Source organism: Gopherus evgoodei, chromosome 9 (assembly GCF_007399415.2).
Source record: "Gopherus evgoodei ecotype Sinaloan lineage chromosome 9, rGopEvg1_v1.p, whole genome shotgun sequence".
In the NCBI taxonomy this organism is placed as follows: Eukaryota; Metazoa; Chordata; order Testudines; family Testudinidae; genus Gopherus; species Gopherus evgoodei.
Window position 1 is genome coordinate 12,115,721 of NC_044330.1, and position 14,885 is coordinate 12,130,605.

Here is a 14,885-nt window from a genome sequence, read left to right on the forward strand (position 1 = left end):
TATGATGAGATAACTGGCCCTCTGGATGAGGGGAAAGCAGTGGACGTGTTATTCCTTGACTTTAGCAAAGCTTTTGATATGGTCTCCCACTGTATTCTTGCCAGAAAGTTAAAGAAGTATGGGCTGGATGAATGGACTGTAAGGTGGATAGAAACCTGGCTAGATCATTGGGCTCAATGGGTAGTGATCAATGGCTTCATGTCTAGTTGGCAACGGTATCAAGTGGAGTGCCCCAAGAGTCGGTCCTCGGGCCAGTTTTGTTCAATATCTTCATTAATGATCTGGAGGATGGCGTGGACTGCACCCTCAGCAAGTTTGCAGATGATACTAAACTGGGAGGAGAGGTAGATATGCTGGAGGGTAGGGATAGGATACAGACAGACCTAGACAAATTAGAGGATTGGGCCAAAAGAAATCTGATGAGTTTCGACAAGAACAAGTGCAGAGTCCTGCACTTAGGATGGAAGAATCCCATGCACTGCTACAGACTAGGGACCGAGTGGCTAGGCAGCAGTTCTGCAGAAAAGGACCTAGGGGTTACAGTGGACGAGAAGCTGGATGAGAGTCAACAGTGTGCCCCTGTTGCCAAGAAGGCTAACGGCATTTTGGGCTGTATAAGTAGGAGCATTGCCAGCAGATCGAGGGATGTGATCATTCCCTTCTATTCAGCATTGGTAAGGCCCCATCTGGAGTACTGTGTCCAGTTTTGGGCCCCACTCTACAAGAAGGATGTGGAAAAATTGGAAAAAGTCCAGTGAAGGGCAACAAAAATGATGAGGGGGTTGGAGCACATGACTTACGAGGAGAGGCTGAGGGAGCTGGGATTGTTTAGTCTGCAGAAGAGAAGAATGAGGGGGGATTTGACAGCTGCTTTCAACTACCTGAAAGGGGGTTCCAAAGAGGATGGATCTAGACTGTTCTCAGTGGTACTAGATGACAGAACAAGGAGTAATAGTCTCAAGTTGCAGTGTGGGAGGTTTAGATTGGTTATTAGGAAAACCTTTTTCACTAGGGGGGTGGTGAAGCACTGGAATGCGTTACTTAGGGAGGTGGTGGAATCTCCTTCCTTAGAGGTTTTTAAGGTCAGGCTTGACAAAGCCCTGGCTGAGATGATTTAGTTGTGGATTGGTCCTGCTTTGAGCAGGGGATTGGACTAGATGACCTCCTGAGGTCCCTTCCAACCCTGATATTCTATGATTCTATGGTACACCCACACCTTGAACGCCGTGTGTAGTTCTGGTCACCCCATCTCAAATACAATATATTAGAATTGGAAAAGGTAGAGAAAAGGACAACAAAAATGATTAGGGGTATGGAACAGCTTCCATGAGGAGAGATTAAAAAGACTGGGACTGTTCAGCTTTGAAAAGAGAGGACTAACAGGATGTGATAGAAGTCTATAAAATCATGAATGGTATTGAGAAAAAGTGTTATTTACCCCTTCATATAACACAAGAACCGGGGGGCACCCGATGAAATTCATAGGTAGCTAGGGTGACCAGTCAGCAAATGTGAAAAATCGGGATGGGGTTGGGGGTAATAGAAGCCTATATAAGAAAAGACCTGAAAATCGGGACTATCCTTATAAAATTGGGACATCTGGTCACCCTCTAGGTAGCAGACTTATAACAAACATAAGGAAGTATTTCTTCACACAATGCACAATCAACCCATGGAACTCATTGCTGGAGATGTTGTGAAGGCCAAAAGAATAAGTGGGTTTAAAAAAGGGTTAGATAAATTAATGGAGGATAGGCCCATTGATGGCTATTAGCCAAGATGGTCAGGGACACAATCCCATGCTCTGGGTGTCCCAAAGCCTCTGACTGCCAGATACTGGCATTTGATGACGGGGTAGATCACTCGATAATTGCCTTGTTCTATTCATTCCCTCTGAAACATCAGGCATTGGCCACTTTCAGAAGATAGGATACTGAGCTAGATGGACCATTGTTCTGACCCAGTATGACCATCCTTATGTTCTTATGAGATGACAGCCAGGTCTACCCCTAAAATGTAGGTCGACATAATCACTCCCGAGAGATGTAGCTATGCCGAACAAATCCCCAGCATAGATGCAACTGGGTTGACAGAAAAATGCTTCCATTGGCCTACTTACTGTTGCCTGGGGAGGTGATGATTCCACAGTTACAGAAAAACCCCTTCTGTCAAAGTAGGTTGCATCTTCACTACAGGGAAATGCCGGCATAGCCTCCGTAGTGCAGAAATGGCCAGCAGGTTTACTGTGGCCTGTGGTTGTAGCCTAGCATTGTGTCTTGTGACCCAGACACCCCTCCTTATAGTGCATCTCCGCACCATAATGACTCAGACTTTCCTAAATGTACCAGTCTGGCCACTACAGGACCAGACTCTTGTTTTTGTACTTCATTGTTGTCTGGGACCAATGTTTTTGCTTCCCAGCACAGACTGATGACAAAGGAGAGAAGAAAATGAAGTGGTTACTGATCACTAGATAAGAGTCACAGTTATATACTAACAGGATGCATCAGTGCGACCTTGACCTCAACTGTAACTGCTACGACCGCACAGCTGTCAGCACAGCAGGGGTAGGAGCATGCCTTGGTTGTGGCCCAAATAATGTAGCCACAGAGCTGTGATGAGGAGCGGACTGCTAGCCTGGGAGCAGAGGTTTGTTGTGCTCATTTGAGTGTGCTGAAACTTGGAGTCTATGTTAATTCCATCAAGGTTCAAGAAATCGGGTATTTTATAGCCATTGCTATTGAGGTCCAAGTCCCATTTAATATTGGATTTGGATTCAGATCACAGAACCACCAGCATACAGAAAAAACCCCAGGAATCCTCCTGAGAGCAAAGTTTAACCTGTAAAACAACCTTGGGCTTGGGAAGTATTAACTGTGCCTACATTAGATTAAGGGGAGGCTGTGTTTGGGAGAATGTAAGAATAGATTTAGACAAACAAAAATCTTCAAACAGCAGAGTTTGGAAATTTATACAGAATCCTTGATTTGTTTATACGCATTGTAGGACCATAATTTATTTGAGTTGCTGTAATCAAAATACAGCATGGATTTCACTGGAATTTGCTTATACATCACCAGCAAACCATGTCTCTGCTGTTTACTGGCTAAACTGATCTCTAAGAACCATATTTCTAAAGTAATACTGGATAGAGAATTGGAAGCTGCTGAACATTACAACAAAAAGAAGGCTGGGGCATTATCATTTGTTTTACAATTTGATTTCATAGGAACTAGTATCCCAGCTACAAGAGCAAATTATCCAACCGAATAACTGGCCTTGTGAAACCATTAAATACTTTGACTAATTTCAATATCACTTCATCTTAATACATGAAGGTAATTTGGTCAGCTGAGCTGTTACCTTAAATAGAAACACAATGGGTCAAATTCAGCCTGGTGTAACTGAATGGAATGTATTTGCAGTTTACTTTGAACTGGGCCTCTGTTATTGTGTACAGGTGCATATAATCTGGGGTGTAGTGAAGGGGCCCTGGGATGATTTTAACTGCATCCTTAGGTAACTGCAGGTGCAAAATTGGGCTTGCAATAATTCATGCAAATAATTGTGGATGCCAAGATGAAAGGCAGCTCCTAAAGCTCTGACCTCAATGCCCTGCTGCATAAAAGAATACAAACAGCCACCTGCAGATAGTCACTCACCACAGTCACGAACATTAACAAGCCCTGATACACATAGTAATGAGTCACCAGCACAAATGCACTTGCAATCTCAGGGAGACATTCGTTATAGTCTCCTGAAGATATTTGATCTGGCTCAGTCCCACTGTATTAAGTTTACTCTGGATTTATAGTGGTGCAGAGAACAATTTTTTGCTCAGGATTTTGAAATAATTTCAGGTATTAATAAAACAGGTGAGTAAATGGAGCTATGTTTACACCAGCTGAGAATCTGGGCTGTTATTTTTATCATGACAATATCCCTTCACTAAACTTTCAGCATCTTCATGGCACCCAGGGGACCAAATTGCTCTCCTTTGTCCATGGGTTACACTCTCCTGACCTCAACTGGGCTGCAGCGGTGTAAGAGAAAGAGAAGAATTTGGCTGCCATGTCCAAGATGGAGACATATCTTCTGTCAGATATAGAGCCGTCACCTACCTCTGTTGCCATGCTGGCTAGACTTAGCTCCACATAGAGAAGGCCACTTCTATTCTCACTGCCATGGACGCTGTATTTACTTTGCTAGAGGTGTTATAGTATAAAGCACAACCACTGACTTGTGCACATCTCACTTAGAATATCAATCTGACAGACACTCAGGGTGAGACTGTCTCTCTAAGTCACTGCCCGCATTGGCAGAAGAAGGGGAGGACTGACAGCAGACCAGCAACATCTCCCAGGAGGCACTTTGCCTCCAACAGGTCCAAACTCTGCAGGAAAGACACACAACAGTGGTATGCACTATACCTTTCTAACAGGGTGTAACATGTAGTCCCTCTGGCAGTCATCAACCCACTCCATAACTATTCACTCTAGGCCAGGATTTGGGGAGACTCTGCATGGTGACACTAACCTTTTGTCTATACTGCATTTTGGAGCCTGTGGGAGTGAGCCTCTGAACCTGGCTAAACAGACTCTAAAAATTGCTGTGTAGACAGACCTTTGAAGCCCACCTCCCTCCCCTCAAGCTTCAGAGCCTGAACTGCAACTTCAAAGATCTATCAAGCCAGCATGGGAGGCTTGCTCCCATCAACTTCAAAACGCAGTGTAGACATATCTTAAGTTGCCAGGCTAACACAGCACCAGGGAGAAGCACAGTGTCTGTCTGTATCCAGGAGCCTCAGTAAAAAATCCTCTATAATCATTACAACCTGTTCTCTACCATGAGAAACCCTATATACCCTATTCTCTGTACTGATTCTACTCTACCCCATCAATCCTCTCTGGGGTTTCTAGTACCGTGTCTGTGCATATCTGGCTCCATCACAAGAGGGTTAGGAGGGTGTGTTTGTGCAGAATGAGGCACAATCTACCCCACAGCAATTCAACATAAGAGTTCAGCTAACACAGCTGCTTCTGCTGAACATTTACGAAGAAGGAATACAGATCTACTGGGAGACATAAGGCAGAGGCTGGAAGCCGTGTTACTTTAACATAGAAAATGAACAGCCCTCTAGAAATCCTTTTGAGATGGAATTTGTTCCATGTTCCTACCTCAGAATTAATTTTCATCGTCTCTTCAGTATGGTAAAGTAGGAGCTTTTGCCCAGAAGAAGTTAAGTTAACATACACCTGTAGACAGGGGTACTGAGAGATTTTCCAGCAGTCTGGACCGCAGCTAAATGAGCAGTTAAATGCTTCTGTGATCGATGCATTGAGGAGCGTGCACTGAGCCTCTTCTGTCCAAACACTAGGAAGAAAAGAGACAGGTTAGACAAATCACAGCAAAAACGGGCAGCAAAGTAGCAAACAGAGCCGGGCGTTACCTTCAGGGATACGACACTGTAAGTCTTTAGGGGACAAGTTCTTTCATGAGACTGTGGCTTACAGGGTGGACTTACATTCTCAGTACAGCTCATCCATCATAGAATGGATTATTATTCTGTAGCATGTGAAGGAATACAAATATAGTGGCTACACATGCATGAAATGGCAACACACGTGGGTGGGTGGCTGGCAGTAGGGATTTAACCTGGTTTCTTAACCAAGGCTCTAGCAGATTAATCAATCTCTAGTTGGCCTAGCCACCACTAGAGGGAGACAGAGCACCACACTGACTGAGTCTGGGCACCTGTTATGTTCTTCCACAGACAAAAAGCAGACAGGAACTTTTTGTTTGGAGAACATTTGAGATTAAAGGGAACAAAGAAAGCTAAGATCAAATGTAAAACATGCCTGGGAGAGACCACGGTCTGCATGGCTCACTCATTAACGGCAGTCATCTTGAATTAAATCTGAGAGTGGGCTCCTGAAGGCAGAGTAGGAGGACCAATTCACTCTTAAAGGTGAAGTACTTAGAAAATACCTTCACAGTTACATAGACACATCGTACCATATGGCCCTCCACCACCATATGGAATGCTACTTGTCAGAATACTTTTTCTTCTAGTACAGGTCTCACTAGGTTTTGAAGAAGATAAATCACTTTGAGAAATCATTCTGGAGAATTTCTGGGCTATCTTGGGTACATAAGAGTCTAAAAGGGAGCAATGTATCCATTTGAACCCCCCAGATAGGTACTGCATCATGAACCTTATTTCTACTCAGATGGAAATAAGAAAATACAATCTATGACTAGGTTTTTCTTAGGGACAAAGGTCACTGGAATGTCACAACTGACAGCTATTCAGGAAATTCCATTAATGTCCAGAGGGGGTCCCCCTCTCCCATTGATCTTCCTCTGAACCCCTCTGGGAGCCTGAAGATGTTCTGGTGCCTCTTGTGCTTACATTGCAAAGGCTGTCCTATCTTGGTGCCACAGAAGGGTTGAGACATAGCTCCTTCCAGAGCATGTCAACCCTTCTTCCTGTTATAGCAAAGTATTCCCAACCTCTGCAAGCTGTGGACCAAATATGAATCAGGGTTTGTCTACACAGGGATACTCATGAAAGTTAATCTGAATTAACTAAAAGTATGACAAGATTATATGCTAAGTGATTTAGATGATCTCTTGGATAATTCTCTTACCAAGTATTTTGCTCTGGTAACAATTATAGTTGCAGGTTCCATGTATTAAAAATGGTTGATAATTAAAGTTCAATTATGGCATGATAATTCTGTTAATGATTATGAAAAAAGGTTTAGGATTTTTGCCCATCAGGGCAAGATGTATTTTGGTGGTGGGGAATTGTTCTCTGTGGCCTAATGGCTATTGGGATCTACTCCTGGCTCCTTCGCTTTTATTTCTCTGTACCTTATTTTACCCATGTATAAAGGGTTATAATAGCACCTATCTCGCAGCTGAGTTTTGAGGCTTAGTTAATTAATATCTTCAAAGTGTTTTGATATCCTTGGATAATATGTCCTATAGCTCATAACATAACTGATCTTTCCAGAAAAGCAATGTTGACATTAACATTCTCCATAATTGACAATTATATTGTTAAGGAGGTCTGGGAGAGAGAGTGATTTTGAAATGTAAACACTTTTAGATGTTTAAATAGGCTTGATCTCTGTCTCTAAAGTTTAAGATTTGTCTGGATTTAAAAAGGGATGAATAATTTTATGCCTGGGAATAAGATTCAGGGCAACTAATCCTCACGCATCAGTGCCCATCCTAAGCATTGCAGAAGTCAGGAAGGGATAGTTTCCTACAGGAACAGCATTACACAATGGAAGTTTCCCTTGCTTTCTCTGCAGAATTGGGTATTGGCCACTGCCAGAGGCAGGATATTGGGTAGATGGACTAATGGTCCAATCCAGAATGGCACATTATTTGTTCCTATGTCTTCATGGATCAGAATAGAAAAGAATTGCTGACAACACTATCACAAGCCTAGGATGGAGTCTAAGCAGGGCTCATGCTTGAAAGTTACTCTGAAGCACAGTCAGTGAATCAGAGGGCAAACTTTCTGGTCCTTAGCTAAGAAGGGAAACTGTGGAAGGACATCAGAAAAATTAAGTGCTGTATAATAACTATGAAAGATGATAAGAGTATCATAGATTATCAGTGTTGGAAGGGACCTAAAGAGATCATTTAATCCAACCCCCTGCTCAAAGCAGGGCCAATCCCCAAATAGACCCCTGAGAGTTTTGAACTCACAACCCTGGGTTTAGCAGGCCAATGCGCAAACCACTGAGCTATCCATTTCAAAATGATTTCACTTGTTAAAATGAAGGAATTAGCTTACATGAGAACTAAATGCTATAAAATAGCATGGTCTCTTGTCCAAATTAAACTTCCATTTTTCATTTGAAAGGGTATTGTTTCTCTGGGCCACTGAATATTACTGCTGCTCCCTGCTGAATTAGACAGGGACTCTGTTTTACAGCAATGGCCACTCCATAGTTTGTGGACTCCAGGAGGCCACAGACCAGCTGTTAAAGATATTACACAGAATCTATATTGTGAGGGAGAAGGTGTTTTCAGAATCCAAAACTGTTCATTCTCCTTCTACTCTAATTAAACAGTGACAAATCTAAAACTGGTGATCTGTGTTTTGTCAGATACTGTAGCTCTGATTCTGCTCTTGCTTACCGGTCCAACTCACTTGTCTGCAGTGGAGTTATTCCTGATTTATATCGGTGTAAGTTAGAGGAGAATCAGGCCATCCTGATCAAAGGGCAGCATGAGGAGAAGAGAAATCATTAAAAGTTCAAAGCATGGAGGGAAATGAAATCAGCTGAGCTGGACATTCCAGGAACAGTGTAACCATAATAAATGTACCTCTGCATGTATGACCGCAGCAGTGTAATTCCCAGGAGGAAGTACATCATAATGGAGCACACCATCATAGTCAGTCCTAGGAGTATGGCCCGATCTTCTCCTGCTTTCAGAGCCGTGACTGTTTTCCTTTTGTCCAGTAGATCATGATCCCTGATTTTTTGGTAAATATTTCTGAGGTTGAAAATAATACATTCTTATGTGAAGTTCATATTTAATCAGTGAACCCTCTAAAGGGTGGGTAGTTCCACCACCACTTCCATCTCATAGGAGAGAAGGGTTCCTCAGATGTCCTTTTCAGTGGATGCATTCTGACCTGGCAGGGAATTAATTCACTTCCAAAATATTTTACAGTCATTTCTGAAAAGGTAAAATCCTTGAATTGCAAATATAAACATTTAGACACTTGGACCAGCTCAGTAAATCCGTCTCTGATGTATCATTGACTCCAATGGAGTTACTCCACCACAGTTGAATTTTGACCTATTAACTCCAACTCCTGCCCCATTCCCTGAACATTATTAGGCATTTTGCTGGGTGTTTTCTTCAGTCCTAAATGCATTATAGTAGCCAGGCCAGAAGACAATATCCACCCAAAATGTCTGAGGGGACCTCATAACACATTCTTTCTCATTTGCCTATGGGTTAGTAGAGGAGTCTGATTCAAAGCACATGGATGACAATGGAAGTCTTTCCACTGACTTCCATGGTCTTTGGATCATGCCTTCATTTTCTATTTTTAAAATGTAACTCATGGGAATACATCTTATGCATTACAATTAATACCCTATCTGAAAATTATCCACCAAAGCTACTTTCCCCCTGCAATTAAGAAAAATACAAACTATTCTCCCCTCCAGCTGAGAGAGTCCTTTTCACTTCCTATGTCCTTTCATTTCCAAGTCTTTGATGATTCAAAGGTCACAGGGACACAGTGACAGGGGAGGGATGTACTTGAGTACATTTTAAACACACTCAAACTTTGTGGGTTTAAAATGTACTTACAGACCTGAAGCTGATCATAAGCTTCTGTGTTTTTTGTTCAAATTCTTTTGAATCTTCCAGGCAGCACCCGATGCATGTAAGCCGCATCCTTTGAGCCCTGGCATCACGATAAAATGGCCATAGTAGTACCACCTGGAAGTAGTTTGTCTTCTACTGTCTGCAAAATGGCAGGTGAACAGTATCAGAATGAGCATTATTTTGGGCTCTAACAAACCTGCAATTCATCTAAGCTGAAACTATCAAGTTTCACTTGTTCTTATTATAAAAAACCAGTAGCATGTAATCTACATTAATAGATCAAACACAGCAATTTCCAACAGCGTTATATAGGGATAATACTGCAGTCATTTTAAAAAGAATGGTTTTGATGGAAAAATCATAAATGGGTCCCCCACGTCCACTAGAAACAGGACAATAATTTTGACCACAGATTCCCAAACCTTTGCAATACTTTTGATGAATCTAAACTGAGTTTGAGTTTATAGTGAGAACCAAAACCCAAAAAGGCGCATGCGGTTTGGTGTTTTGCAGCAAAAGTTTTGCCTAGATCTTGCTAGAAACTCTCAAACATTTCAACATACCTAAAATACAACGGGTGAAATTCTGGTTCCACTGAGATCAACGGGTGTTTTGCCATTGACTTCAACAGGGCTAGGATTTCACCCCATCTCTCAAGTTTCTTCTATAACTACTGACATGCCAACTATTTTTTGGGGGAGTGTTTCTAGTCATTACTGTCTCCAGATAACAATTTTCTTTCCCAAGTTTATGAGTTCACTTCTAATTTACTTCCTTAGATTTCCAGGGTTTCTCTATAAAACCTGGTTCCTTAAAGACTTGCTACTATTTCCTTCATTGGAAACTAAACAGTAATTCAGCCTATTGAGATTTTCTTTGGCAGTGTGGGGAATCTTTTGTGATTTTATTGGATGCTGTTGCTGTCAAAGAACTGATGTAAAATAATAGTCAAATGTTACACTCCTATTATTATTTATCAAAATGTATTTAACTCTGATAGCTGCTATTAAGATATGCATTGCTTCCAAATAAAAGCAGGCAATAAGGTACCCATAGTCATACAGTTCCAGAACGTTAGCCAATCACTCAGCATGACTTATGTCAGTCTGCAGACGTAAACCAGACACAGTGCAATCAGTCTGTAATGTCACCAGAACATAAAAGTGATTTAAATGGACGATTTAAAAACAAACAGCTAATTGAAAATAGTTACAAATGTTTCCCATGTGGCCTGTAGCCAAGAAGTGTGCAATTAAAGGTAAAAAGATGGACTATAAGGTATGTTGTAGAAACAATCTACCTATAAGGTGACTGGAAAACTGAGCAGTGTGTGGGGAAAGTCTTCCAGTTATGTTTTCAAGACTCCAGGGCCACAGAGAATAAACATCTGCTGATGAAGTCATTCCAGAAGCATTGACAACTATTTTTCTGTTGCCATTGCTGATGAAAAGCCCTGAAAAAGATGGAATTTGATGCATTTTATGTGATGTCTTCATCCCCTGAACTGCTGCTGTAAGTGAGTCTGGGTAACTTGAGGCACGGATCTGAGACTGTGGTGGTGTGTCAGATGCCCCATCTCACACAGCAGCTCCAGGAGATACAGCACTAAGTCACAATTCTTCCCCTACTTTCACCTTGCTCCAGGGGGTTAGTGGGGGAACTTGCTGCTGGTCGATACCAGCAGAAAATTCTGATGCTCTCCCTGCACCAACCAGAAAGAGTAGAAGGGGGTGGAGCCACAAATCTGTGCACTCCCTACATTCCCTGCCCATCTTTTGCAGTGGAAGCAGTCAGATGGTATGTAGCACCTGTTTACATCTGTGAACCCTCACTTAATGCCTGGGTAGCCTGCGCAGTGGAGTAATGGGAGATCTTACTCCCATCTGACTCCCCTGTGTAGGTGTGTAGTCCAAATCACAATCTAAACCATAAGCAGCATGTCCTGCCTCCAGCAGAAGCACCACTCCCTCATTTCAGCTGGAGTAGCAAAGTTATTTTATGGGGAAACTGTCCTTCAGGTCAACACAGTGGACAATCCTACTAAAATCCACTCTGTAGTTTGTGGCTTTGTGATGGACTGGTTTGGGCATGTGTGTAATATGTGCCTCTCTGCTGCGTGGGATTTGTCAGATGTGACCTATTAGCGCAGTGGAGGAGCTGCTCTCACCGCATTGATAGAGAGCTATTAGGCAGCTGATTTCTGTTTCTGTTGCAGGGCCGGCCCACAACATTTTGGCACCTGAGGCGGAGAGCTCAAATGATGCCCCCATGTCCCCTCGCTTGGGCAAAAACTTTGAAAGGTCTCAATTCTGCCTTCTTCCTGTTCTACTCCTCTCATTGTACTACTCTCCTACCTACTCCAATGAAGGAGAACTAAGAACTTAAAGTGCCTTGTTCAAAATTTTTTTAATAACACTTAATTTTCAAATGCCTGAACAGCAAATGTAACTTTTTTTTTCTGCACAGTAAACATTGGCATTTTTATCTGTTTGAATAATCAAAGTGGTGCTTTCCGTGCCTTCTTGGTTGCAAAGATTTGAACTGCTTTCTGAAGGTCCACAGTCTGGGCCAGCTCATGCTCTATTGAGATGGTTGCAAGGCTGACCAGCCTCTCTTGTGTCATTGTGGAACATAGATGTGTTTTTATAAACTTCAGCTTGGAGAAGCTGCGTTCTCCTCTGGCAACTGTTACAGGAAGTGTTAGAAGTATGCGCAGCAACAAAAGCATTTGGAAAGAGGGTAATCATCTTATTTGTGCACATATATTCCAGAACAGCCTTTGGAGTTGATCCTGCTGAAATGTATCTTGAAAGGGCGTTCAGTTCATCACCTAAATCGCTCGCATCAATATCATGCATGTCGTCATGTGTCAATACTGTCTCTAGTGCTCTGCATTGCTGGTGCAGGTCTTCTTCAGGTATAGTGAGGAGTTTTGGAATATCATACAACATCCCAAATACACTGCTATGTTCCTTGAGCTGCATGAAATGTTCTTCAACTGACGGTATTGCACAATCTAGCACCTGGTTAAAGAATTCAACTTTGAATTGTTGTTAGGGTCTCTTATGGGATTATCCCGTGCCTTGTAATCAAAATGTCGTCTTCTTTGGTGACTCTTGTATTCTTGAATGGGTGGGAAAATAGCTTCAGTGTGAAGTTCCTCTGTCAACTTCTGTGCGCTCTTCAGAACGTTTTGAAATCCTTCATCTGACTGGTAAGACTGTAGGTATGACTTTGCTTTATCCAGTTGTTCCATTGCTCCAGATATATCAAGGTCAACACCTTGGAGTCTCTTGCTTACAACATTTATTTCAAACAGTATGTCATACCACAACACTAAGCTACACAGAAATTTGAAGTTATATATGTTTCTGGTAATTCCATTTCCCTCTGTCACTGTTCTCCCATGAACAGTTCCTGTCATAGCATTATCCTCCATAATGACATATATGGCATCATCTATCTTCCCAACTTGGTGTTTGATAGGCTTTATCGCCTCCGCTTGACTTTCCCATCATGTGGCACTCCGTGGTTTCAGTGTCAGAGAGGATGCCCCCAGATGTAAACTGGAGTAATAGTAATAGGATGAAATTTAATAGTGAAAAGTGCAAGGTCATACATTTAGGGATTAATAACAAGAATTATTGTTATAAGCTGGGAACGCATCTGTTGGAAGTAACAGAGGAGGAGAAGGACCTCGGAGTATTGGTTGATCACAGGATGACTATGAGCCGCCAATGTGATATGGCTGTGAAAAAAGCTAATGCGGTCTTGGGATGCATTAGGCGAAGTATTTCCAGTAGAGATAAGGAGTTGTAAGTACCGTTATACAAGGCACTGGTGAGACCCCACCTGGAATAGTGTGTGCAGTTCTGGTCTCCCATGTTTAAGAAGGATGAATTCAAACTGGAACAGGTACAGAGAAGGGCTACTAGGATGATCTGAGGAATGGAAAACCTGTCTTATGAAAGGAGACTCAAAGAGCTTGGCTTGTTTAGCCTAACCAAAAAAAGGCTGAAGGGAGATATGATTGCTCACTACAAATATATCAGAGGAATAAATACCAGGGAGGGAGAGGAATTATTTAAGCTCAGTACCAGTGTGGACACAAGAACAAATGGATATCAACAGGCCATCAGGAAGTTTAGACTTGAAATTAGATGAAGGTTTCTAACCATCAGAGGAGTGAAGTTCTGGAACAGCCTTCCAAGGGGAGTAGTGGGGGCAAAAGACACCTGGCTTCAAGACTAAGCTTGATAAGTTTATGGAGGGGATGGTATAATGGGATAGCCTAATTTTGGCAATTAATTCATCTTTGATTATTAGCAGGTAAATATGCCCAATGGACTGTGATGGGATGTTAGATGGGATGGAATCTGAGTTACTACAGAGAATTATTTCCTGGGTGTCTGGCTCATGAGTCTTGCCCACATGCTCAGGGTTTAACTGATTGCCATATTTGGGATTGGGAAGGAATTTTCCTCCAGAGCAGATTGGCAGAGGCCCTGAGGGTTCTTCACCTTCCTCTGCAGTGTGGGGCACAGGTCACTTGCTGGAAGATTCTCTGCATCTTGAAGTCTTTAAACTATGATTTGAGGACATCAAAGGCTCAGACACAGGTTTGATACAGGAGTGGGTGGGTGAGATTCTGTGGCCTGCATTGTGCATAATGGTCCCTTCTGAACTTAAAGTCTATGATTCTATGTTGCTTCAAAATTTGCCATCAATGAGTTGATGCAGAGAAAAATATATAGATGCTTTGAGTTACCTGAAAAAATTCAGCAGCCTCACTAGAAGCTGATGCTGCATCACTGACCACCAAGTTTAATGAATGAGAACTGCATGGGACAAAAAAAGCTCAAGGGCTTAATTCTCGGATCCATGTTCTTTCCTGCACTTCTCTGTTCTTTCCTCTCATGTTGGCACCATTATTGTAGCCCTGACCTCTCATGTCAGCTATCGCAATTCCCGTATCTTCCAACATTTTAAGAAGCACATTTGTCATACCACCTCCTGTAATATCATCAATGTCAATACATTCTAGAAAATGCTCTCTGACAGCCACCATTGCAGGGACATTTTCACTAGGTTCTGTTGTTTTTACAAAACGAACCATTAAAGTCATTTGTTCTATATGGCTGATGTCAAGTGTGCAGTCCAGAATAACAGAGTAATATATTGCTGACTTCAGATTTGCCACAATCGTCTGTTTGACTTTTGTTGCCAGTAACTGTATGATCTCATTTTGAGTTGTTTTTCCAAGCTAGTGGTGTTAGGGTGACCAGATGTCCTGATTTTATAAGGACAGTCCCAATTTTGGGGTCTTTTTCTTATATAGGCTTCTATTACCCCTACTCCCTGTCCCGATATTTCAAATTTGCTCTCTGGTCACCCTAAGTGGTGTGTGTACATTTCTTAGGTGGTAACTCTTCTTAGATGCTCCTGGAGTACAGCATCAAACTTAGCCATCAGCTCCACCATTTTAAGGAAGTTTCCATTGTTTGGCACAGACAGCT

The 14,885-nt window shown here is 42.2% G+C and overlaps 1 protein-coding gene across 6 annotated transcripts in view; it reads right to left on the reverse strand.

The window, feature by feature from the left end:
* KCNMB2 (potassium calcium-activated channel subfamily M regulatory beta subunit 2) overlaps positions 1 to 14,885 on the reverse strand; it is a 273,073-nt gene that overhangs the window by 9,681 nt on the left and 248,507 nt on the right. For all 6 annotated transcript variants that reach the window (XM_030576316.1, XM_030576314.1, XM_030576319.1 and 3 more), the window contains 2 exons: positions 8,350 to 8,520; positions 5,178 to 5,373 (listed from right to left, as the gene is read on the reverse strand). In XM_030576316.1, the coding sequence (XP_030432176.1) occupies positions 5,178 to 5,373; positions 8,350 to 8,520 (367 nt within the window). The remainder of the gene's footprint in view (positions 1 to 5,177; positions 5,374 to 8,349; positions 8,521 to 14,885) is intronic.